General features: G+C 41.5%; 1 protein-coding gene across 1 annotated transcript in view; it reads left to right on the top strand.

Annotated features, from left to right (window-relative positions):
* slc12a5a (solute carrier family 12 member 5a) overlaps positions 1–23470 on the top strand; it is a gene marked incomplete at both ends in the record, with an annotated part of 160301 nt that extends 136831 nt beyond the window's left edge. The window contains 22 exons of the mRNA XM_080461139.1: positions 2074–2128; positions 3497–3627; positions 6272–6519; positions 7768–7979; positions 9671–9838; positions 10020–10118; positions 11003–11060; positions 11152–11326; positions 11666–11784; positions 12090–12188; positions 12274–12393; positions 14096–14200; positions 14524–14692; positions 14953–15148; positions 16764–16933; positions 17832–17963; positions 18999–19106; positions 19634–19759; positions 20718–20950; positions 21123–21137; positions 21337–21470; positions 23379–23470. Of these exons, the coding sequence (XP_080317265.1) occupies positions 2074–2128; positions 3497–3627; positions 6272–6519; positions 7768–7979; positions 9671–9838; positions 10020–10118; positions 11003–11060; positions 11152–11326; positions 11666–11784; positions 12090–12188; positions 12274–12393; positions 14096–14200; positions 14524–14692; positions 14953–15148; positions 16764–16933; positions 17832–17963; positions 18999–19106; positions 19634–19759; positions 20718–20950; positions 21123–21137; positions 21337–21470; positions 23379–23470 (2964 nt within the window). The remainder of the gene's footprint in view (positions 1–2073; positions 2129–3496; positions 3628–6271; positions 6520–7767; positions 7980–9670; positions 9839–10019; positions 10119–11002; positions 11061–11151; positions 11327–11665; positions 11785–12089; positions 12189–12273; positions 12394–14095; positions 14201–14523; positions 14693–14952; positions 15149–16763; positions 16934–17831; positions 17964–18998; positions 19107–19633; positions 19760–20717; positions 20951–21122; positions 21138–21336; positions 21471–23378) is intronic.
* Positions 23471–23715: the final 245 nt, after the last annotated feature.

The raw sequence follows: 23715 nt of genomic DNA on the forward strand, positions 1-23715 counted from the left end.
CCTCTAATCAACATGCAGGCAGCCTTAGCATTTAGCAGTGCTGTAAATTGTCCTCGTTCCCACGTAAACCTCCACACCACTGCGATCTGTTACATAACGTAAAGCTCAGTGCGATTGGGATGAACGTATAGCTTCCCTCTAAAAGCAGTGCATTAAACAAGAACAGGCAGCTTTTATATATTAACGGTGGATGATTTTTATCCATGCTCGTAGATCGAGGAAAAGCCGTTTTAGTTAATCAGTCTTTTTTTTTTATATAGTGCAGATAAAAATATCTCATTACTAACGAATGGATTGGCAGACCATTTTTTTCAGTGATCCCCTAAGGTTGTAACCTAATGACTTCAGTGAGTTTCCTCCTTTCCCTTGTGCACCTCTGTGACACTAACATTTGCGGCATTTTGTGAAATGTCATGGTAAGTGTTGAATTGATCACGCCCCTCAGTATTAATTTTAATAGTGCTGGAAAACTGTTTCTATAGCTTTGTCATTAACTCTGATATTAAATTTGTTCAAGGATGTGGTCACAACCAAATCAATCCCATTTAATACATTTCTGGATCTGTTGTGATTGAATTGTATTATTTACGTACGTGCTAATAATGAAATTTCAGTGTTAAAGGGCTCCATTAGTCTAGTCCAGCCATCTTGCCCTTGTTATATGGCAGAACAGTTCAGGTCAGTGCATTATCACTTAGTTTGTGTGATATTGTTTTAATTACGTTTCAAGTCTTTCTTTCTCTCATAAACACATTGACCGGATTTCTTTATAGTTGCCCAAATGTGGACTGAAGTAAAAATCAATTGTATTTTACTAACAACTGACAAAGATGAACGTTATTATGAGCCCACGATACTTTCCAACAAAAAATTTAAAGAAGAAGGGAATTTCTTCAGTTGTGGCTAAAAGTTTTGCATAAACTCAAAGATGAACAGATTATGTTGAGATGGCCTCCCAAGATAGTCACAAAGGCCTTCAGTCATTTTTATAGCTTTACAGATGTTTTATATATAAATGTTTATTAAAAGCATTGCAAGCTTTGACGATCCGGCTTCCGCAACCAGTCATTTTAAACCAGCTCGTTGTCCATTTATACTGCGAGTTATCCACAGGAATCAACCTGGCCATGTACTCCAGTTAATTGTGACAATCTCACTTTTAAATGCTTCACACTATCTGCACTTCTTAGGTCGGTCTCTTTTCCATTGAGTCACAAAGTAGCAAACTGCTGTTATGTCCTGTTTTTTTTTATATAATGCACAGTATCCCATAGGCTATGCTTTTCTTGGTTTTGGTGATTCTGACTTCTGTCCTGTGACGACCAAGTATGAAATAATTAACCTGTCAATTGTTTACATTTTCTTACTTAACTGCACAATTTTAGAGAATTGATAATGATCATTTGCACTTTTTTCATTCATATATAAATGTCTGTGCTTTGTAATTTGCAGAGCATGAATGCACAGTGCATGGCAGCAATTTATCGCAGCTCAGTCTTTTGCCATATTTAGATTGTGGATAATTATAGGAACATAGATATTGAAATAGCAGTACATTTGTGATATACATGCAGCCCTAGGTGCAAGCAAAAAAAATAAAAAAGTAATATCTGGTTACCTAATCTGGTTACCTGATGAAGTTTTATTCGTCAATATGAAGGTGGAGATTGTTTTCGTACTGACCAGCATTTCAAACCATTCAGTATAGAGGAAGGAAGGAAATCCCCTCCATCAAATCCAACCTTCCCTAATGCATTTTTCAACAGTCTTCACTAAATTATTATGAACAGCAGCTTCATTTGAAGTCACAACAGCAAGATAAATAAATCTGATATTTTATGAATTACATTTTTCTTTCACCTTGATAACCTCTACCGAAAGCAAACATGTTTTTTCTCCTTCCAGTCATACCATATTGTGAGATTTATTAAAGAGTTTTAGAAAACCAGGCATTGTGTCGTTCAGAGGCTGAAAAGGTTGAACTCACCAATTGTCACTCCTTATTCCCGGTGTGTGCAGGATGTGGTTAATAAGATCTAATTCCTCTGTCATCTTCTCTCCCTCTCTGCGCAGACCATGCTGACTGCCATCTCGATGAGTGCCATCGCTACCAATGGAGTAGTGCCAGGTGGGTGAGCAGACGCTGGCACCATACAGGCAGCACTGTTTGAGGCTGTCCGCTTCTAAATTTCTCTTTTCACTGATTGCTTTTGGCACATTGCGCCCAGCGCAGCTTGACATCTCCAGAAACATTAAAAGCTTTAGTCTGGGATCTTGTGCACTTTAGCTCATCATCACACAACATTATTTACACAAAATAAAGCCACAGCCAAATGTCTGCCATGAAAGTCGGAGTCTCTGTGTTTGTGTCTGTGTGCAGACGCGTTAATGTACATGTGCAGCGCGGCTCCATTTTATAACGCGACTTTACATCGTAATGATGGCCTGCGTCTTACCAGTCGGTGTGCATACAGCAGGGGTCAGAGCAAATTATGGGCCTGCAGAGAAGTGTGGAAGTGTCCGCCAATTATAACTGTCTCTGTTATAGCTGGTATCAGCCTTTATGCTGCCGCAAAGCGCCGATTAAGTTCTATTTATTTATGTTCACTTAATTGATTTGCACTCTGTAATAAAGAAATACACACCCTTGGTAAGATGCAATGATGAGAAATGCATCTAGCAACTAAAGCACAGACAAAACTTTCCAAATAGCTTTCAATCACTTTTTGCCCATTATGAAACCTAAAGTGAAAATACCAAACAACATTTACTGCCAACAGTCGACAACCTTTCTTTGATTTCAGGTCAAATGTTTTTCTGCAAATAAATGCACATATTCATCTCTTGTTACAAAAGCCCCACTTCAGATAGATAGATAGACAGATAGATAGATAGATAGATAGATAGATAGATAGATAGATAGATAGATAGATAGATAGATAGATAGATAGATAGATAGATAGATAGATAGATAGATAGATAGATAGATAGATAGATAGATAGATAGATAGATAGATAGACAGATAGATAGATAGATAGATAGATAGATAGATAGATAGATAGATAGATAGATAGATAGATAGATAGATAGATAGATAGCCCTCCAGTCTACTGTCATTTCACTATTTCGCACACTTTTTTTTCGCCCAAGCGTTAAAAAAAGACATCGTTAATGATCACAAATTGTTCACAGGTCAAATTTTTAAAAGATGTGAAACTGAGGTGCCAGAAAAAAATGGAAAAACAAATTTGAGTTTCAAGGTGAATGAAGTAATCAAAAATGTCTTGATTAATCAAGAATATTCATATTTTAAGGGTGAAATATGAAAATGACTGGAATGAAAAAATCTGGTGCAAAATAATGTTTTCGAGTGAACTCATTGAGTAATTTATTCAGTACATTGTCTTATAACAGTGGTGGGGAAAATTTTTTAAAAATTCTTGTGATTCTGCACCTATTTGTAAATATTTGTGGTAATCTTGTGTTTCCGTGCAGCCGGAGGGTCCTACTACATGATATCCCGTTCGCTGGGTCCTGAGTTTGGGGGAGCAGTGGGGATCTGTTTCTACCTGGGAACCACCTACGCGGGAGCCATGTACATCCTGGGGGCCATCGAACTCCTCCTGGTACGAAACACCCTCTCTCTCTCTGTGGCTGCTTCTGTCCCACTCGTTTAGTGCCACCATCAGGACATGCCTCTCATTATTCCAGCTTTTTGGGTGAATTTTTAACTTGGTGCCACCGACAGGATGAAGAGTGCAAGGGTACATATCGATCAACTTAGAGAAGAAAAAATGTACTCCAAAATAATTCTCTCCATAGCATTATTCTGGGGCCAATCCTGGATAATAAACAGCTCTCCAGCTTGCTCGATATTACAGCACACCTCAAGGTCTTTTATCCCTGGTGTTGCCAAAGTTCAGTGAGCGAAGAGGAAAGAGGAAAATTTTGAAGGGTGACCTCTTAAATCACAGATTTCCCTCACCTTCAGTGAACTTTAAAACGTCCTGCTTGGCTTTCTCAAAGTGATAACATGGTCACACAGGTCTGAGGGAACCTTACCGCCATGGCGCTGAGCGTGGACTTGGCCCTTAGATTGAATTATGCTGTTATTACATAAAAGATTTGTGCATCAAGCCGCTCTGATCCAAGAAGGTCTGGAGCCAAAATTGGAAATGTTTCAGTGATTGAAAGCAAGCAGCCAAAGAAAAACCAGCAGCACAGAGCCGATTGAACATCGTGCCGACTGAGACTGTGGGTCAATTTTACTTTATTTTATTTCTTTAAGCAGGCATGAGTATCATTACAACAACATACATACATACATACAGAGTATGTGTCAGAACTGCAATATGTTTTTAATTATGTATGTTTACATTAATGTTATCCCATCCTTCTTGTGTATACTGTTGCTGATATCCATCCATCCATCCATCCATCCATCCATCCATCCATCCATCCATCCATCCATCCATCCATCCATCCATCCATCCATCCATCCATCCATCCAGTCATCCATCCATCCATCCATCCATCCACATTCACACATATAAGAGCTATTTGTGCTGCAGTGTTTCATTGACAACCTGCATTTCTTTCTAATCTTGTCGTCACCTTCTCATCGTTGTTGTGGCTCAAACTCACAAAGTCCATCTCCTGGTTCTGAACCCCCGATTGTTCACAAAAACATTCATCAGTCCTGAAACACAGTAGGTCAGTCGCCACTGTCCTCTCCCCAAAAACATTTCCTACTGCTGGCTCATTAATTAAAACATGATCTGATATTCCAGTATTTCTTACAGGCAGTGCAGTAAGTTCTATCACTGCCACTCACTCTCCTGCACACAGTGCTCCTCTCCTTCAGTTTATTTGCCTCCTTGTCGGGCTTTGAAGCTATTTTTTTCCTCGCACTGTGTTCTTCAACCTGAATTCTGATCAGTTGATGGAATGCTGGGATCTTTCATCTTGATCTCGTTTTTTTTTTTTTCCCTCCTCTTCCCTTTTCCTCCTCCTTCTCCTTCTCTGCCTTTTATTTTACACTGCAGTCCCCTTAATGCTGCATGGAGTGTTGGATAATTATGCAAATACTGCATTAACTTGAGATCAAGACACTGGCGGAGTAACTTGAAACGGCTCTCAACATTTTGGTGCACAGATACCAACGTAGCAATGCATACATGAATCTGTGTTTTATTATTATTTTTTATCATAATTATTCTTTTATTATTCTGCCTCTAATGGGTATGCAGAGTTTGATCATGCCTAGAGGTTAATTCTGTCTTCTGGGTCAAAGCTGGCTTAGTCTCCATTGTAAAATAACAATCCCTGTAGAATTGTGAGGAGCGGATCTGGAGAGGGCTGATTTGAATATGTTTCATCCTTCCACCCAAGCCAAGAACACAAACTGATGCTGCTATTTTAGGCAGCATGAACAGTTCACAGTGAAGCAGGAGATTTGTTTGCCTAGTGATATGCCGTTCTTAGCATCGGATCAGCTTCTCCAGCCAAATGACCCATCTGAGCCGTTACTCCTCACTCCATCTTCTCAGCTGTGTCATTGCTCTTCATGGTGATTAAACTGTTTGGGGTAGAAACCAAATCATTTCTTTTTTTTTTTTTTTTTTTTTAAATGAAAAAAGATAGAGAAAATGAAAGAGTGAGCGAGAGAAATTCCCATGCTTATGTAATAGCCCCACTATGAATCATCTGAAGCTGATGACAGATACTGACGAGCTAATTAGAGGTTTACCATCACATATATGATGGAACTATTCTTAGATTGGCCAGTAGTAAAACTTTAATATTGGAAGTTAATTCAAGATAGTAATGCCATGCTTGAGCTTTTTTAATTAAGCCGAATTAAAAGAGCAGGCAGTATTATGTGGGCCGCTTCAAGGCTGTTAATGTGAGCATCACATGTTTTCACACTGTCCTCCTCACTCGCCTCATCCCTCACTGCCTTTCTCACCTCTTTTATTATATTTCCCTTTTTTTTTTTTTTTAATTATCATTACCTGGGGTGGAATTTTTTTATTAAATTCAGCAGTAAACACCGAGCTCGAGGAGTGTTTATGCGACCTGAAATCTGCCGGTTTTGAATCCCCAGACAGACCAGAGAGTGTGAGGAGTGATCGTGAATGAGTTATACTCTCACTCTCTAAACAACTACCCTCGAAGCCCCTGGAGCAACAAAGAGGATTTTATAGGACTTTTAGGAGAAAAGTTTCGTTTTTTTCCTTCAACGGTAGTAATTGACCCTATTTCCTTCAGATCTACATAGCACCCAAAGCGGCCATCTTTCCCCTGGAAGGCCTGGAGGGTGCCGAGCAGGAGGCTGCCCTGCTGAACAACATGCGCGTCTACGGGACCATCCTGTTGACCTCCATGGCCACGGTGGTCTTCGTCGGCGTCAAGTACGTCAACAAGCTGGCCCTGGTGTTTCTGGCCTGCGTCATTCTCTCCATCCTGGCCGTCTATGCTGGAGTCATCAAGACCGGCGTGGATCCTCCCGATTTCCCGTAAGACAACCAACATGTACATGTCGATATATTTCAATCTTCAGCATGGTTTGCTTTAACCTGCAAAATATAGTTGCTACTGATGGTATATTTGAAAATGTAGGCATTTTCTGTGATTATTGGTTGAGTCATGGTTGGATGAAAATTAAAATCTTTCAGTCTCGTTGCCACTCCAAACTGGTTCGATACATCTGAAAGCTTTTCGGTATCAAACACATATTTGTATGAATATTTATCGGCAGCAACTTTATTTATAGAGCACCGTTTAAATACAGCCGTTTCCAAAGTGTTCTGACGGCGAGGAAATGACAAACAAAATCGAGTTCCGAACCAGATGGGAGTGGGATTTTTTTTTTTTTTTATGCAAATCCACTAGAAGAGAATTACAGTTGTTGATCTGAGATAATATCACCTTTTTCTAGAATTTGATAGACTTTATTTTGGAGATGAAGGAAACGTGTCTGAAAAAACTTTCTGACTTGTTTTGGTTAATTAGGTTGAACTGCATTTGTCCTAACATGAAACATTTTCATCCTTATTAAATTAGATTTTGTGTTTGAGCAGCAAACGCTTGTGACGACTGGAATAAACCCTCGTTAAATTTCTAACAAAATCACATTTGCTAAATTAGAATGTTCCAGTCATTTCAGAATTGAATTTGATGCACAGTGGTACTTTTATAGCTTATTTTACCGCTTGAGCTGTCTTAACTCACTTTAACTGGTGCTTGTGCACCATTGTGAAAAATATCCGATCTATGTCATGCCAATGGACACTTCGGCCCAACACACACACGCACGCACGCACGCACGCACGCACGCACAAAAAACAAGTCTGGATTTAAAGCAGGATGTTTGTCGTCTCATTGGTTCAGAGCTGAGACGTTTTAACCCTCACTCCGCATCCTCACTATGTATTTACCGTTTCTTGATTGACGATGAAGTTTTAAAGTTTCACTTTTGTTTGAATCCGGGACCTTTAAGTCGGCACGTATGGTTTCTTACTTTCAAGGGAATTCCACATTGAAAAATCTCTGTTGGAAAAAAAAATCATCCAAGTCGCCACATTTTTTTCCAACTTTCATGCAGCCTAAAATAGAAAGCTAAATGAACGTATGACTACTTGATTTGGTTTTGTATTATCGTGTTTCAACATAAATTTCTACCAATGCAAATATAAAAAACAAATATATGACAAAGATATTCACACGCCCCTTCAAACATTTCATGCTCTTCTTCTCTCCTGCAGTGTGTGCATCTTAGGGAACCGCACTCTGGTGTGGAAGACTTTTGATGTTTGTGCCAAAACCATTGAGACAGCCAATGGGACAGTGACCACCCAGCTGTGGCGGATGTTCTGTGACTCGTCTCTCCTCAACGCTACCTGCGACAAATACTTTGCTGCCAACAATATCTCTCAAATCCAGGGCATCCCCGGGGTCACCAGCGGCATCCTGGCAGGTAGGTTCGTCCGCTCTCCGTGTGCCAACGTGCCGTTTTCGTACAGCGAGCCGTCTCCAGTCCCTTTGTATTGCCGAGTCACTGATAATTAACTGGCGGGCCTGGATTCTCCCCTGAAACACAGACATTGTTGGCTGTTTGAAAAGGGAATAAAAGTTCTGAGGACATCATCTTTCACTTCTGAGACTTTCATTTCCCCCCCAAAATCCCTCTGAAACGAGGGAACAGTGTGTCCAACATGAGTGGCTTCACATTATTGTATTGTGAACTGTCATCTAAGATTTTGGACTATAATTTTGTTGAATTGCATTTAGTTTTTTTTTGGTTTTTTGTATGTATGTATGTATGTGTCAAATTAAAATACAGTTCTGATTATAAGAGGACACCCCTTTATATAAAGATCATACTTGGAAAAAGGTTTTGTAGAACAATTTTTTTTCCTTACCATTTTAATTTCTAAACAGAATAAATACATGTGAAATTTCAGCTGCCATTCAACACCATAAATACACACATACTCAGACAGATTCTCTGCCTCACCATCATTGCTCTAATGCTCAGGTGTCTCCTGCTCCTCCCATCGTGTGTCAATCTGGCCGTTCTTATCTCATTCCCTGTAGTCAAATCTCCAGGCGACACAAAGTTCAGAGTCAGCAACTATTTTTCTTTTTAAATCTGTCAATTCAGCCCCAAATGAAACAAGAGTAATTTATTAATATGCTTTATCTAAAACATTTTCCCCCCAAAAAATAAATAAATCCTAACAAAACTATAAAGCTAAGCTGAGTCAGTGACAGGAACCAGCAATGTGAGGGTCAGATATGCTGTCTTGGGAAAAAGTAAACTTATGTGTCCTCTGAAGCATGTGAACACAACCCTGAACAAAGTGAGATAAGATGATTTTTGGAATCTGTGAGAGAACTGAAGCAAGAACATACCGCTGTGCAGCCGAATGCTCTCTCACTCTTGACCTGCATCAAAACATTGTAATACAGGGCAATCAAGATTTTCCCTTTAGTTTTGAAAACATAATAAACACTGTAGCCCAATGAATAATGCATGAAAACATCATTAGTGAGTATAACCTAATTGTCCTCATTGTAAACAATTTTTTTTGCTCCGCATAAGTCAAGTTATTTTAAGTCTTTATGTTTTGATACTAGCAGTGTTATTTAGAAACTATGATGATGATGGTGGTGATGATGATGATGGGTAAAAGGAAGCTCACAAGCATTCCGCAACAAAGATTAAAGGCTACAACTGTTGTAACGCATCCCTCAGGTACATACAATTTGATATGATTTAATACTGACCTCTTATTGACAGGCTGGTCAGAGACGGTCTGCATGGGACCCACAGGCTGCACAATGTCCAGGACTGCTATAGATTATTATTTTGGTCCAAAAAAAAATCATATTTTTGTCCAAATAAAACAAATGTGTACGTGCTTGGTTTGTTAAAGTCCTTTACACCTAAATTCCGGTCCTGATACATGTTGTAGCCATAATTTTTGCTTGATTTAATTTCAGCCCTGCATTTCCAAAGACATTTAAAAGCTTTTCTTACATCAGCACGTCAAACTAATTCTGTAAAAACAGTAAATAAGTGGAATAACAAACAAATTCAGTTTTCTGTTTGAAACATTTCATTCTCCTCACCCTGTGTTCTGTTAATGTTCTTTTCCAATCCAGAGAACCTGTTTGGAACTTACTATGAGAAAGGGGACCTGATTGCCAGGAAAGACATGGATTCAGTGGCGGACCCTGATGACCCGAATACCAACATGAACCGCTACGTGTTGGCCGACATCACCAGCTTCTTCACACTGCTGGTTGGCATCTACTTTCCATCTGTGACAGGTGATGACCTTCATTTTTCTTTTGGGTTTTGTTCAGTCATTTACATAAGACAAAGCCAGAAATCTCTCGGGGGTCAGAGTTTCACTTGTACTTGAATGGGTTCTGTCTGCCTGACGCTTCTCTGTTTTCACAAGTGTACAAACCTCTGACCCTGATGTTTACCTCTTGACCATCTCTCCAGGGATCATGGCTGGATCCAACCGCTCTGGAGACCTGCGGGATGCCCAGAAGTCAATCCCTATTGGGACCATTGCAGCCATCACCACCACCTCCACTGTCTGTATCCTCTCACTCCTGCCCCCTGCAGGAAAACAAGAGCTACAACATGCACCAAAAACTAGAAATATTTCAAATGATCCGTTTTTGGGATCAGATATGTCATTGGCTCAGTTTTGAAGAAACGTATGGAAATCACAAGTGAATGTTCATTCTACAGGTTTCATATTTCAGTTCCTCGGGATCCTTTTTCTGCTGCAGCAAAAACATACAGAAAGACCTGCTTGGAGCCTTATAATTAAAGATCAAGATAATGATGTCCGAAAGGCCATGACTACTATACCACATTCCTTTTGATAAGAGGTTCAAAGAATGCATAAGTCATAAATGTAAGCATGTGTCATGAATGTAAAATACTGTTTGCCCTCTTTTTTTAACTAATGGACACATAGCTTACCAGTTAATAATGTGTTTATATTGTATTGTTAAATACAAAAGAATATTCAAAATATTATCAAAGTACCATTCAGGCTTCATTCTACCAGATTGACGATCCTTTAGGTCTCCACAAACGAAGCCACCATCGTAAACATCCCGCACTGTTCCTCTGAGCAATCAGCTTGGCCACATAAATTTGATTAGAAGGTCTAATCGCATCATTTGGCTGCCCATGTAATCACAAGTTAATAAAGCTGAAGGATGCTAGTGACAATGCCACTAATCTGAGATATTATTCCAAACAAAATCGATTACTGTCCTTCCCCAGCAAATATATGTAATTGTTTTATACGATAATTAAGTGCATCTTCAGAGAGAAAAGGTTTATAACACAATCGAATTGTGTCGATCACTAAAACAGGTCCCATTGTCAAAAAGTACTGGATGTCCACCTCTCTGATGAGCTTCCTTTGTAAAATGATTTTACTTTCCTGATCCACACCTGCGTAGACATGTCCAGTGTGCTGCTGTTTGGTGCCTGCATCGATGGTGTGGTCCTCAGGGACAAGTAAGTCCATAGATTATCCCTCCAAAACGTACTCGCTTTGACTGGCAATACTTATTTATAAAGTGTGAATCACTCTGTTGTGCCACTTTAGGTTCGGAGAGGGCGTGCATGGAAACTTGGTGATCGGCACGTTGGCCTGGCCTTCGCCGTGGGTGATCGTGATTGGCTCGTTCTTCTCAACATGCGGGGCGGGTCTCCAGAGTCTGACAGGGGCTCCTCGCCTCATGCAGGCCATCGCCAAGGACGGCATCGTGCCCGCTCTCCGGGTCCGTCGGTCTTCTTTTGCTTTTAACCTGGTTCAGAATGGCAGATTGACTTTATACACTGGAACAAGAGCCACATAACCTATGCAATTAAACGTAACGCATGGTTTCACTCATAAAGTCATGATATCACACGTATGATACTGCTTTAACCTGCAAAATCTTTCATTTTCTCCTTGTGCTTCAGGCAGAAAGTATGATTATGCATTTGAATCCAAGCATATTTGTGAATAACCTTTGCCTGAAAATTCATATCTCAAGGGGCTCCGCATAAAAACAAGCTTTTATGCAGACTCCTAAATTAAAATGATGGTGACGTGTTTTCTCTTATTGTCCCCACAGATCTTTGGTCATGGGAAGGCCAATGGAGAGCCCACATGGTCCCTCCTGCTAACAGCTTGTATCTGTGAGAGCGGCATCCTCATTGCCTCCCTGGATGCAGTGGCTCCCATCCTCTCCATGTGAGAACTGAAACAAATGTTCTCATTTTTTGCCATTAAACAAGAAAAAAAAAAAATTAAACAACAGTGGGAGATTTCAGAGCTGCCAGTGCCCCGCTATTTTCTAAACAATGCAAATGCCAAGTTTTAAACACTCTGGATTAATCTCTTCACGCAGACCATTTTTCAGCTTTGTAAATGCATAAGTGGTTGTGAATGTCACGGATTTGCACAAAGCCCGGCCTCCTCCTCTGCATTCAATGAAACTGTTATGTCACACTACATGAGAATGGGGTTTCAAATGGGGTTTTCCTTGTGTCCTGCAGGTTCTTCCTGATGTGCTACATGTTTGTGAATCTGGCCTGTGCACTTCAGACACTGCTGAGGACACCAAACTGGAGACCCCGCTTCAAGTTCTACCACTGGTCAGTTTAAAGAACGGCAGCCGCTGAACCTTTTGCGTTTTGAATCACAGTCTTGCTGAAGGCATCTCACCGTCTGTGTCCGCAGGGCTCTATCCTTCCTGGGGATGAGCTTGTGTCTCACTCTTATGTTCCTCTGCTCGTGGTACTATGCCATTGTCGCCATGGTGATCGCTGGCTCCATCTACAAGTATATCGAGTTCGCAGGGTAAGTGCAGCACAGCCACGGGAGAGACTGGATTTGCTGACGGTCTTTGTCTGGCACACACTCATGCATGCTTGTCATATTTTTGGAAAGTGGTCTTGAGCTGCTATTTTTGTTGTTGTTGTTGTTGGGGATCTAATAGAAATGTGTTGCTTCTAGATATTTTTTCCAGTGATAGAACAGAATTCCCTAATGTTTTTTTGGCAGTAATACTGGAACAATATTACTATATAGACTTAGCAAGTGTTTCAAAACAAGAGCAATCAGAGATTTCTGACCTCCGCCAAGGGTAGACATGGACACAGGGAAATGACATATATTCCACATCCAGATCAACTGCCTGTATTCATTTATGTCGTTTTGTGATCACGCGATTTTATTTCACAATTTTAAAGCACACAAGTCAAGACAATATATTCCAAAATGAACATTTTCAACTGTATTATTTATTTTGATCCGGCTCGCCAACATTTTATGGGTTCTTCCCTTGATCGAAATGCACCTGTGTATTTAATGAATGTTTAATGAGGATCGGCACATTAGTTTTTGAGATATCTCGTTGATAGACAGACAGACAGACAAACAGGCAGATTAACACAGGTGATTTAATAACCTACTTGGCTGCAGTAACAAAAGCATCTGCAGGATAAGCACAGATGTAAATTGATATGTCTAAAATATACTGTTCCTCCATGGCTGTCATATATTCATCCAAGACACTGAACACATCCAAATACTAAAAAAGCACTTTGATTTTAACCTACAGCATTTTATATTCAAAACTTTAAATATGCAATGAATATGCAGTAAACAGAAAATGTCTCTCATGCGGTCAAGAGAATTCCCTACTCGATCCCATTCACCTATTTAAAAAAAAAAAGAAAGAAGAAGAAGAAAAAATGCATGTATGGCACCTATGATAGCAATAACACTTCCAAATTTTCTCCAGATCACACTGGGTTGAAAACAGATCAGGAAAATATAGCATCATCAGTTTTTAAGTGTTCTCAGTGTGCAGATTAGCTGCTTGTGGCTGCTGCAGCCAGATGGAAACAAGTTGAGCTCCTGAAATGAAAAGCCAGCAAGACAAAACTGCCTTCAAGGTCCTTCAAAGACTCCATACAAGTAGTTAAAATATTTAGGCATATTGTACACTGTAAGGACAGATTCAATAAAACAAAAGGTTAAGGTTCTACATTCTAATGAAGCACCCAGCAGCCGAGTCGCAAAGGCCAGATTATCATCATTTCTTATGCTGATATTGTCAATTTATTTAGAATGTGCTGTTGCTGTATTAGGAAAAATCAAATGAGAAAAAAACAAAAAACATTTTTACATAGAATTTCTTATTAGACAGATTCTATTGAGAACTGATGGCAAAGAATGTCATCAGCCGATTCCTGCTTTTAATTGAACCCGGTGACTTTCCTAGAATAAAGGATAATATTTCAGATTCTCTCTCAATGCGGCCCCCGGGGTCGTTCATTAATCAATCCATGCTTGTAATAAAGGAACAAAGAGTATTTAGTGCTGTGATTGCTGAGTGACGTCTGCCAGTGCTACCTAATCTTTAATCACCCCGCCTCGTGTCAAACTGTCGTCTGACAGAGGATTTTGTTTCGGCGCGGCTGACTGTACTGCTGTCAAATTTTAAATTTAGAACAAAAACTGCTCACGTTTCAACCGACGCTTGTCTGTGTCTCAGTGCGGAGAAGGAGTGGGGCGACGGGATCCGAGGTCTGTCTCTGAGTGCCGCTCGTTACGCTCTCATGCGGCTGGAGGAGGGTCCGCCACACACCAAGAACTGGAGGTAGGACACACATGGACTGTGTTGTTTTATTGTGACTCTCGTCAACGGAGAAATCGGGAACACATCATGTTTATGCACGTTCAGTCACTGTCCCCGTCCGTCTCCTCGCCACAGATAGAAGTGTTGGTGGATTCCTAATACATCAGCCTTTCATGGTATCTGCTGGTGTCTTTATGCCAACAAGGACGATTACTCGGCCAATGTTTCGTTCTTCAGGGCTTTTGTCACTTTGTTACTCTCCTCGCTCTTTTTTCTGATTAGTTTGTCTCCCTTTTCTTTTTCCTCCTCGCCCTTCTTTTTGAATTCCTCTGTCCTCTCTTCAGGCCACAACTGCTGGTGCTGGTCAGTACAGATGCAGAGCAAAATGTAGAGCAGCCTCGCCTGCTGTCCCTGACCAACCAGATGAAAGCGGGCAAAGGCCTAACCATTGTCGGTACGGCTCTGGAGGGAACCTACCTGGAAAACTATGACCAAACTCAGCGTGCAGAGCAGGTGGGAGTTCTCTCAATGGCTCGTGTTAAGATACACAACAGATTCAACAATTACCTAACACATGTTTGTAATGTAGAAGAAACCAAAATACAGCAAGAACATGTAAACGTCACATAGAAAGGCACTTGTCTTTAACCAAACACGAGAGAATATCAGTCCATTCAATGAAGTTGGTTCAAATCTAAACAGTCTCCTTTTGTTTTTGGTTGTATTCTTGGTACTCCTTTAACTTCTGGTCCCTCTCTCTCTTATCACTCCAGGCGCTGCGTAAACTGATGGAGACTGAGAAGGTGAAGGGTTTCTGTCAGGCGACCGTGTCCTCCAACCTGCGCGACGCTACGTCCCACCTGCTCCAAGCCAGCGGCCTGGGAGGCCTGAAACACAACGCTGTGCTGGTCAGCTGGCCACGCAACTGGAAGCAAGGCGATGACCACCTGACATGGAGCAACTTTGTTGGTGAGTGCACAATGAACTTAAGTACTCGCGTCAAGGCAAAAAAGGAGACAAAGCTTGGATCTGCCTAGAAGCTGCCTCAGGTTTTGTTTTGTTCTTTTCAGGTAGACCATTGGATTGATCCTCGAACATGCTTAGCTTCTTTCAAAAACTGCAGGATTCCAGCTCTTTTTATGTCCAGCAGTCTACATGACAAAATTCATACCAGTGCCAGCTCTTGAGTAACTCATTCTGCTGTTTGTCCTCTCTGTTGAAGGGACTGGCTGTTAAAATCTACATATGAAAACACTCCCTTTGCAAAGAAGAATGAACTCATTCATGCCAAAAAGGGGAAAAAAAGAAGAAAATTACCCTAATAGAAATACAAATACCTGCAGGCTCAGAGAGGAGGGATAAGAAATGCATTTTGAATATATTACTCACAGCAGCATTGAAGGGAATAAGAATTAATGGACATTTCCATATACAATTAATAGAGCCACATGTTTGTATTTTAATAAACAGGAGAAATTACCTTTTCCAATAAGGCTTCACTTCACTTACCCATGGATAAATGGATGGATGGATGGATGGATGGATGGATGGTTTATTGACGCAATATGGGTTCATCAGCCCTTTTTAAACTGAGGGATACTTTAAGGAGACTTTAAAGTTTACTGATAATAGGGGGAAAAAAGAAAAAAGTCTTGGGCAGTTCACATCAGTCATTCACATTAAAGACACAGATATACAGTATTTAAACATGTAACAATATCACATTTCTCTTAATCCTAATTTGTTTTATTCCATGTTAAAGTCAGTTGATCTCTCTCATTATTTTGTAAATATCTTTCATAGTTTTTAATGATTGAGTACACACAAATGATCTCTTTGGGGACATTTTTAAGAAGTTAAAAACTGGCCAGATCCCGATGTTTGTACCTAAGGTTTTAAAATGACAGGTTTACTACGGGCTATTCTGCGTTTTAGCGACCGCTGCATTATGCAATGTTCTCCATCAAAGTCAAAGTGCCACCTGGAGGAAAATCTTTATGTGCTGCTATTACCATCCATAATATTCAGCTTGGGGCCACACAGTGCTGCAGCTGATCTCATCTTACTGTGGGAGAAAACCAGATATACCCTGGACAGGTCGCCAGTCTAGAGGTGGGCATAGGACAGCCATAGACACAGCTACAGATGATTTATACTTACCAGTTTTAATCAACTGCACATGTTAGGACTATGGTAGGAAACCAGAAGACCCGGTGTAAACTGATGTATGCACAGGGAAAACATGCAAACTCCACGTAGTCTCTAAGACCACTGTACCACCAATTAGCCTATTATCACTTCTCTCTCAAATGCTTGTTCTCTGTGCTGATATATAGATATGTTTTGCTTTTGAGTGATTAATTTTCATAGTTTAATATGTGATTTACATTATGTATGGTAGCTGTTTAATGTAATATGAAAAATACATTTAAACAAAGAATATGATGTGAAATGTGTAACCTGTCCCCACTGAAAGCAGCAGTTCCATTTTGTTCCACAGAAACGATGTGAAACACAATCCAGGGCAGGTTAAGATGGTGACAAAGCCTCTTTCTCTGTGTGTGTCTGCCTTCCTGTTGCACAGAGTTGGTCAGAGAAACCACCGCGGCTCGCCTGGCGCTCCTCGTCCCCAAAAACATCTCCGCCTTCCCGTCCAACGGCGAGCGCTTCACCGAGGGCCACATTGATGTGTGGTGGATAGTTCATGATGGAGGCATGCTGATGCTGCTGCCCTTCCTCCTCCGCCAGCACAAGGTACTGCGCAAAGGTTCACGCGGCAAAAGTAGTCCAAACAAGAGTTCATGGTGAGGCGGCACAAAACAAGCCCGCAGACAGAGGAGAGTCTGGACTCGTGCTACGAGAGCCGCAGGTTGTGAAAGGCTGCTCAACTCTCACAGAGGAATGAAACGGAGAAAGACAAAATCCAGACCCCGAGAATCTGGAGGCTGGTGGAGACCGTAGGAAAAGCTGATGATGGATAGAAAGTCTTTATTGATCCATAGGGAAATTTACTTTCACAGTTTTCACAGTACATGCCACATAAACTACACAATACCCCTATCACTGCGAGTTCTCCATAATATACAAACAGTACATTACCGCAAAGGGATGAATTGTCGATGACGGAGAGAACAAAGCCCCCGATAAAACGAGTCCGTTTCCACCTCAAAGTGAAGTGTCAGTTTACTGGATGTCCTGAGTGAGTTCTGCAGGTCTCTGCTGGGGCACTTGCTGTTTTTTGATGCAGTGTTTTTAATTTTTTCTTTTTGTGTGTGTGTGTGTGTGGGGGGGGGGTTTGGTTCCTCTTGGTGATTCATATCATATTGTTAGAATTCATTCAGGTGATGATTCCATTGCAGAGGATTTAATACGAATTTGTTATAAAATGTGAAGGTCATCAGACAAAGAAATTGCGAATCGTGTGACTTTAAGTGAATCATTAAAAAAGCGTTCATGGAAAAGTTTTTTTCTAAAACTCCCATTCTTAGTTTTAATCGTTAAAGATGCTGTTTAAACGTTTCGGTGGACTTTGAGGGAGACTCCAGGGTAATAAACAGGTGGACGACTTCGGCTCACTAATAGTACGACTCTATATACTGGGTGTCTTTTAGGCAAAGTTGCATGAAATGATGATAGCGTGGCTTTTCTTCAGGTGTGGAGGAAGTGCAAGATGCGCATCTTCACCGTGGCCCAGTTGGACGACAACAGCATCCAGATGAAGAAAGACCTGACCACATTCCTGTATCACCTCCGCATCGACGCCATGGTGGAAGTTGTAGAAATGGTGAGTTTGATGTTTGGAAGTGTCTCTAGCCGCACATAGAGCAGCTCAAACTTACACCTACATGCATATATTCAAAGGCCCTTTTAGTCTCCGCACCACTCAGCTGACTGCGTAATTAGAAAAACCCCGGCAGCTCCTCGGGCTCCTCGCTCTAGTGAACACGACCAGCATTGTTTACACGCAGGGAAGATGCATTACTGCTGCCATCTTCTCACTGCTGAGGCTTACTAAATGATGCAAAGGACTGCATGAAATACCGAGTGTTCAGGTGTCACGTGAAGTGCCGGCTGAAAGGTCAAACTTCGAAACCTTCCTCCTAAACTCAAAACGAGAGGTTGCAGCCAGTTTTGTTTTTTCTCTTTTTGTGTCATGTTGATTAAATGGGTCAACCGTGTAGGCAATCAGTGAGCTCTCAGTGCGCAATTTCATTTTCATTCTTCTCTTTTCATGTATATCTTTAGTGTATTGGCGAAGAGGCTGACATTGGGATGTTGTACACCCTCACCTTGCTGGTTGCATACCAGTAACTGTTGATTATGAAATTAGTAGCACTGTTATGGTTCGTGAAGCTTTGGTGGTCCCGTTACTTTTTGTCTTCCATAAAATAAGTTTGAGAGCTGCAGACTTGCTGTATCTCAATGTCCAAGAAGAGCCTCTTTAATCCTCAGTGCCTCTAATCATGAACTTAATTGAACGTCGGCCAACCTTTATCACACATACTGGCTGTATGCTTGTAGTTTTTTCGTGGGCTTTTTTTTTTTGGTGCCTCTTCTCATCATGTATTTTTTTATTTATTTCTAGATTGTAAAACCTTCTGTGACTTTAGTTAAGCTTAATGAGTGAATCAGTCATCAGACTGACCTACACGGCTCATGTGTCACTGCAACGACACAGTAACACAGCTTTGTGCACATCATAAGAACGGGCCCCGCTAAGGGGGACAATTAAAAGTGACACAAGAATTATTTTCGCAAACTGTCACAAACTGACTTGCTGAGCCTCGACACAAACCACTGACCGTTTCTTCCTTCTCAGCACGACAGCGACATCTCAGCCTACACTTACGAGAAGACCCTGGTGATGGAACAACGGTCGCAGATGCTCAAACAGATCAATCTGACCAAGAATGAGCGTGAGAGAGAGGTAGGGGACTTTGTTTGTGTCCAACTTCTTGTTTTGTAAACCACCCACAGACGCTCTCGTAAACGTGACAGGACTTGACAGGCCGGCTTGGCGTGGCTCGGCTTGATCTGACTTAACGTGACACAGTAGCCCCTCCGGACAAAAGCATATCCGCGGTTAAATTGGAGCAGTAGGACACCATATTTCTCCTCTCGATCAGCGCTGACTGCAGCCACAATAGCTGCTGTTTTGCTTTTGTGTATGACAGCATGATGATGTTTTGACAGATTGAGGAAATAAAAGATATTGATCTCTGTTTTTTTCATGACAGTAAAAAACACAGAGAGTTGTGTATTATTGGACTTACATCGAGACGGATTCTATAATTCAATGAATTTGATCAAATCAGGGTTTATATTTGTGAAGTCATAAACCGTGAATTGTGGGCCGCACAATCAACTCATGTAATTCGATCCCCTGCCTGTAAGGAAAAATCTCTTCTCAAGCCTCATCTTTTCTCCTCTTCTCACTCGTGTGTGTCGCCACAGATTCAGAGCATCACCGACTCATCTCGCGGGTCAATTCGCCGTAAGAACCCGGCCGCTGTGACCACCCAGCTCAGTGTGACCGAGGAGCCCCCATCAGCCAGCAAGGAGGAGAAACCTGAAGAGGAGGTGGGGCCAGGATGGAGTGTACACTGTGTTAGTTTGATCACAGCAAGAAGAGGAACTCTGTGCAAACCAAGCAGCCGGGATGTGCTGTTATTCCCTTTTTTTTTTTTTCAAGAAAAGTTCACACGAGCCAAAAAAAACTGAATAGAAACAGGTCTGATAAAACAGTGAAAACTTCTCCCAGTAAATACCAGTGTAAAGAGCCAGACAAAAGATTTTAAAAGTAATATGTGCTGCAAATTCAGAAAAACATTTATTAATAAGGTTATTTTTATCAAAAAGTGTAAAACCTAATAGATTTTAGTTAAATGGGTTACTTTCATTTCATTTCTAGATTTACTTATTTATATATATATATATATGTTTGAACAGCAGTAGCCTCGGTGTTCATTCACAGCCTACACACATTTAAATATATTGTGTTTCTGTTGTTATTTTGTTTCTTCATTTTTCGATGCAAAAAACAGCGAATGAGAGTGACGTGTTGTGGTTTGTGTTGAGTTCGTCGCAGATATTTTCAGTTACTGCTCGGATATTTAACCAAGTGTGTTTGATGGGGCGATGTTAGTTAAGCATGCAAACATCAGCGAAGCAGGTTTCATGTCAACTGTTTCTGTTTTTACTTTTGCTTTCCTAAACTGTCAGCTCAGGATGATTAAATTCAGTGAGGACTAAACGGAGGCTTTCATGACATGTAACATTTTCTGTTCTACGGATTTTATCATTTACATTTTAAAGTAATTATATACAGTTATATAATATACGAGGCATAGCAGGTAATGTGGTGTAAATAAGATGAGGCTGGTTAATCACCCTTTCCTTCCTTTCTCCCTCTCAAACACTCTGGTTCGTTGTGACTTTGCCTGCATTCCTACATTTCCACCTCAACTGTGACTCTTTCAACCTCCCATGCAATGTACATGTGAATCCACATCCGTCTCCTTCTCCTCTCGTCTCATAGTCAAAGTCGGCCTCTCCCCCTGTATCCTCCCCTGCTCAGGTCCAGCTCATCCACGACAACACCACCCCGGCCAGCCCCGCCACTCCGGCCACCCCGCTGACCCCCTCGGAGACGGCCCAGAGTCCCGGGGAGCAGATCCAGATGACCTGGACCGACAAGTGTGACGGCGAGCCGGCCAAGCCGCCGGGAGCAGCCACACCGGAGGGCATCAAAGACATCTTCAACATGAAGCCGTGAGTGCTTTGTAATGTTGACTGAACCTGTAATTGTGGGGGGGGGGGATAAAAAGTCTGGGTTGCTCTTTAATGGTTTATAACTGCAAGGACAGAAGCTGAAATATGCAACTTTCTAGAAACATTGACAGCTTAGTACTGATGATATGTTTCTCTTCTTGTCATGCTGCAGTGAGTGGGAGAACCTGTAAGTACTGAAGTTCTGATGAACACCATTCAATCCATTTACATCCAGCACTGATGCCTTAGCCTCATGAGCAGATGAGGATCATTAAAACTGTGTGAATGAGCATCTATCAGCATTGTGCCATGCCCTTAGAACGACCCGCATGTTCTCTGATCGCCGTGCCTCAGTCAGTCTCCTCTGTGGTTGTTTCTGCACTCAGGAATCAGTCCAACGTGCGGCGCATGCACACGGCGCTCCGGCTGAATGAAGTCATTGTTAAAAAGTCCTCGGAGGCCAAGCTCGTGCTCCTCAACATGCCGGGGCCGCCTAAGAACCGGACAAGTGACGAGCACTGTATCCTTCATCGGGACGCGAGTGGGTTTACTGAGTCTAATGTGTGAGTGGCAGCTCAGGCTTCAGCAGTAATCGGCTAGGACGCGGCAGACTCCTCTCACTCAGATCCTGACGGCTGATTGTGTGTCCGGGAGTAACTGGAAAGTCTTGTCACACAACAACGCCGGTTGGGAAAGTTATTGTTTCCATAGGTAGGAGTCACAAAAACGAGGGGACGTCTGGGCCACACTTTCCCGGAGAGACAGGTATCCGCCGGCCGCTGATCTCGGGAACCATTTTTTTAATTGTCGGAGAAAATTACATTGAACTCACCTGGAGGTCATGCAGATTCTACTCTTAAAATTAAATGAGGGTTTCATTTACACAGAAAGGTTTTTGATTATAACAGATCTTATAAAAGTATGGATTGAGTGCCTGGCGGTGGCGCGTCTCCCAGTATTGATTCATGAATGAAAACTATTTTTATTCTTATTTTAAATGATGCTTGCGAGGGCCACTCTGTAGGAACTGTGCATCTGTGGGAGTTGCTCCCATTTAACAAGCTAAACAGCTTTTATTTGCTGTTGCCCCTTTTTTTAAAAGAAGATTTGACAATTTCCCACAGACTCAACACTGGCGCTCATCCCTCCCCCTATAGACTTTTCTAACACAATAGGATCTCTTTTCAAAAAGCCTTGTTACATTATATGATATATATATATATATATATATATTAAATCTATTAACTATGTACTTTCTGTGCTTCATTTATGAACACAAGTTTAATGCAGCTTCACAAATACTATCAAATACTGTTCAGGTCTTGAGGCTCCTTCGAACTAAAACCTGGATTTTATGTGTTTAGACAACAAACATTAAGTTAATTGACTTGGTTTCAGGAGCAGCTCTGTGATTCATTGTCAGAGAATATGTGTGGAATGGCCACAGAGGCAAGGAACTAATTAGCACTGAGCCACGCAGTGATTGTGCAGAGAGAGAAGAAAACCTTTTAAGTCATGTTTCCATGTAATTTGGTGGTTTTATTGTTTTTGTTGGGTTTTTTTTATTCGTTCTCAGTTCAGGTTTTTGTCAGTCCGTGTGAATGAAACAAATCATGAAAGGTGTTTCGCTCTTTTATATTATCACGCCGCGTCATTTCCGACTCAATAGAATATTGGGTTTTAAAGTTACTAACTAAAAGTTTTCGAGTAACAGGAAAGATTTCCTTTGGTGATGAAGGTCAAGAGAATAACTTGAAAAAGTGTAGTTTATTTCAGCTCTTTGGATATTATTTCCTTTTGTTGTGAAGCATTTTGTGATTTTTATTGGCGAATAGCACTATATAAATCCAATTTACTTACCTTCTCAATATATTACAATATCTAAACTATCTCCAAGTTTATGATCACGTTGTCTTTTCTTTTGCTGAACATGAAAATGAGCTTAAAGTAAAACAAGGACACAAACTCTTTGGAGTGACGTAGAACCAAACTTTAGTCTTTGTCCTGAACTTGACGGAGCAGACTGCAGTTTGTCACCAAACCAGAGGGGGGAGGAAGATTCACTGGGTTTTTTTGTTTTTTATACTTCTGCTGCGGTCTTATTTCTGATTTTGCTGTTAGAACTAAAAACATGCATTTGAGGTGAGTCGGACCTTGTGATGGACTTGCTGACCGGTCCAGCTCGTCCGTTTCCTGGTGTCGATTCAACGCGTGTCGCTCCAGATCGTAAAACAAAACAACTTCAGATCACCGGAACTGACAAATTTACCTTTAAAAATCAGATCTCTTAATTTGCGCTGCCCGTCAGAACCAAACGTGAACTGATCAACGGATGTGATGACTCTTTTTCTTGAAGGTGTGATCTGAGGGAGACGTGGCGGCTGTGTGCTCTGGATTTCCTCTGCTCTCCTTAACTTTTCATTCTCAGACATGGAGTTCCTTGAGGTTCTCACCGAGGGCCTCAACCGGGTCCTCCTGGTCCGCGGAGGCGGCCGCGAGGTCATCACCATCTACTCCTGAAAAAAAACAGCCCCCCTCTTCCTCCTTCTCCCTCCCCCCACCCCCTCCCCCAGCCCTGTTCCCCTGCCCCCTCATCCTCGCTGCTTCATCTTAGTATGTGCTTTCTTTCTGTGAGATAAGTCCTCTCCCGCCCAACCAACACCCCTCCCCCCGCTCAGCTTCAGCACCTCTCCCTGACCCCTGACCCCCCCCCTCGGTTTGTTCTCCCCTGCTAGTCTTTGATCTCCTGTAGTTTCTCGGTCAGG

This window comes from Lipophrys pholis (assembly GCF_963383615.2).
Source record: "Lipophrys pholis genome assembly, chromosome: 4".
Taxonomy (NCBI): domain Eukaryota; kingdom Metazoa; phylum Chordata; class Actinopteri; order Blenniiformes; family Blenniidae; genus Lipophrys; species Lipophrys pholis.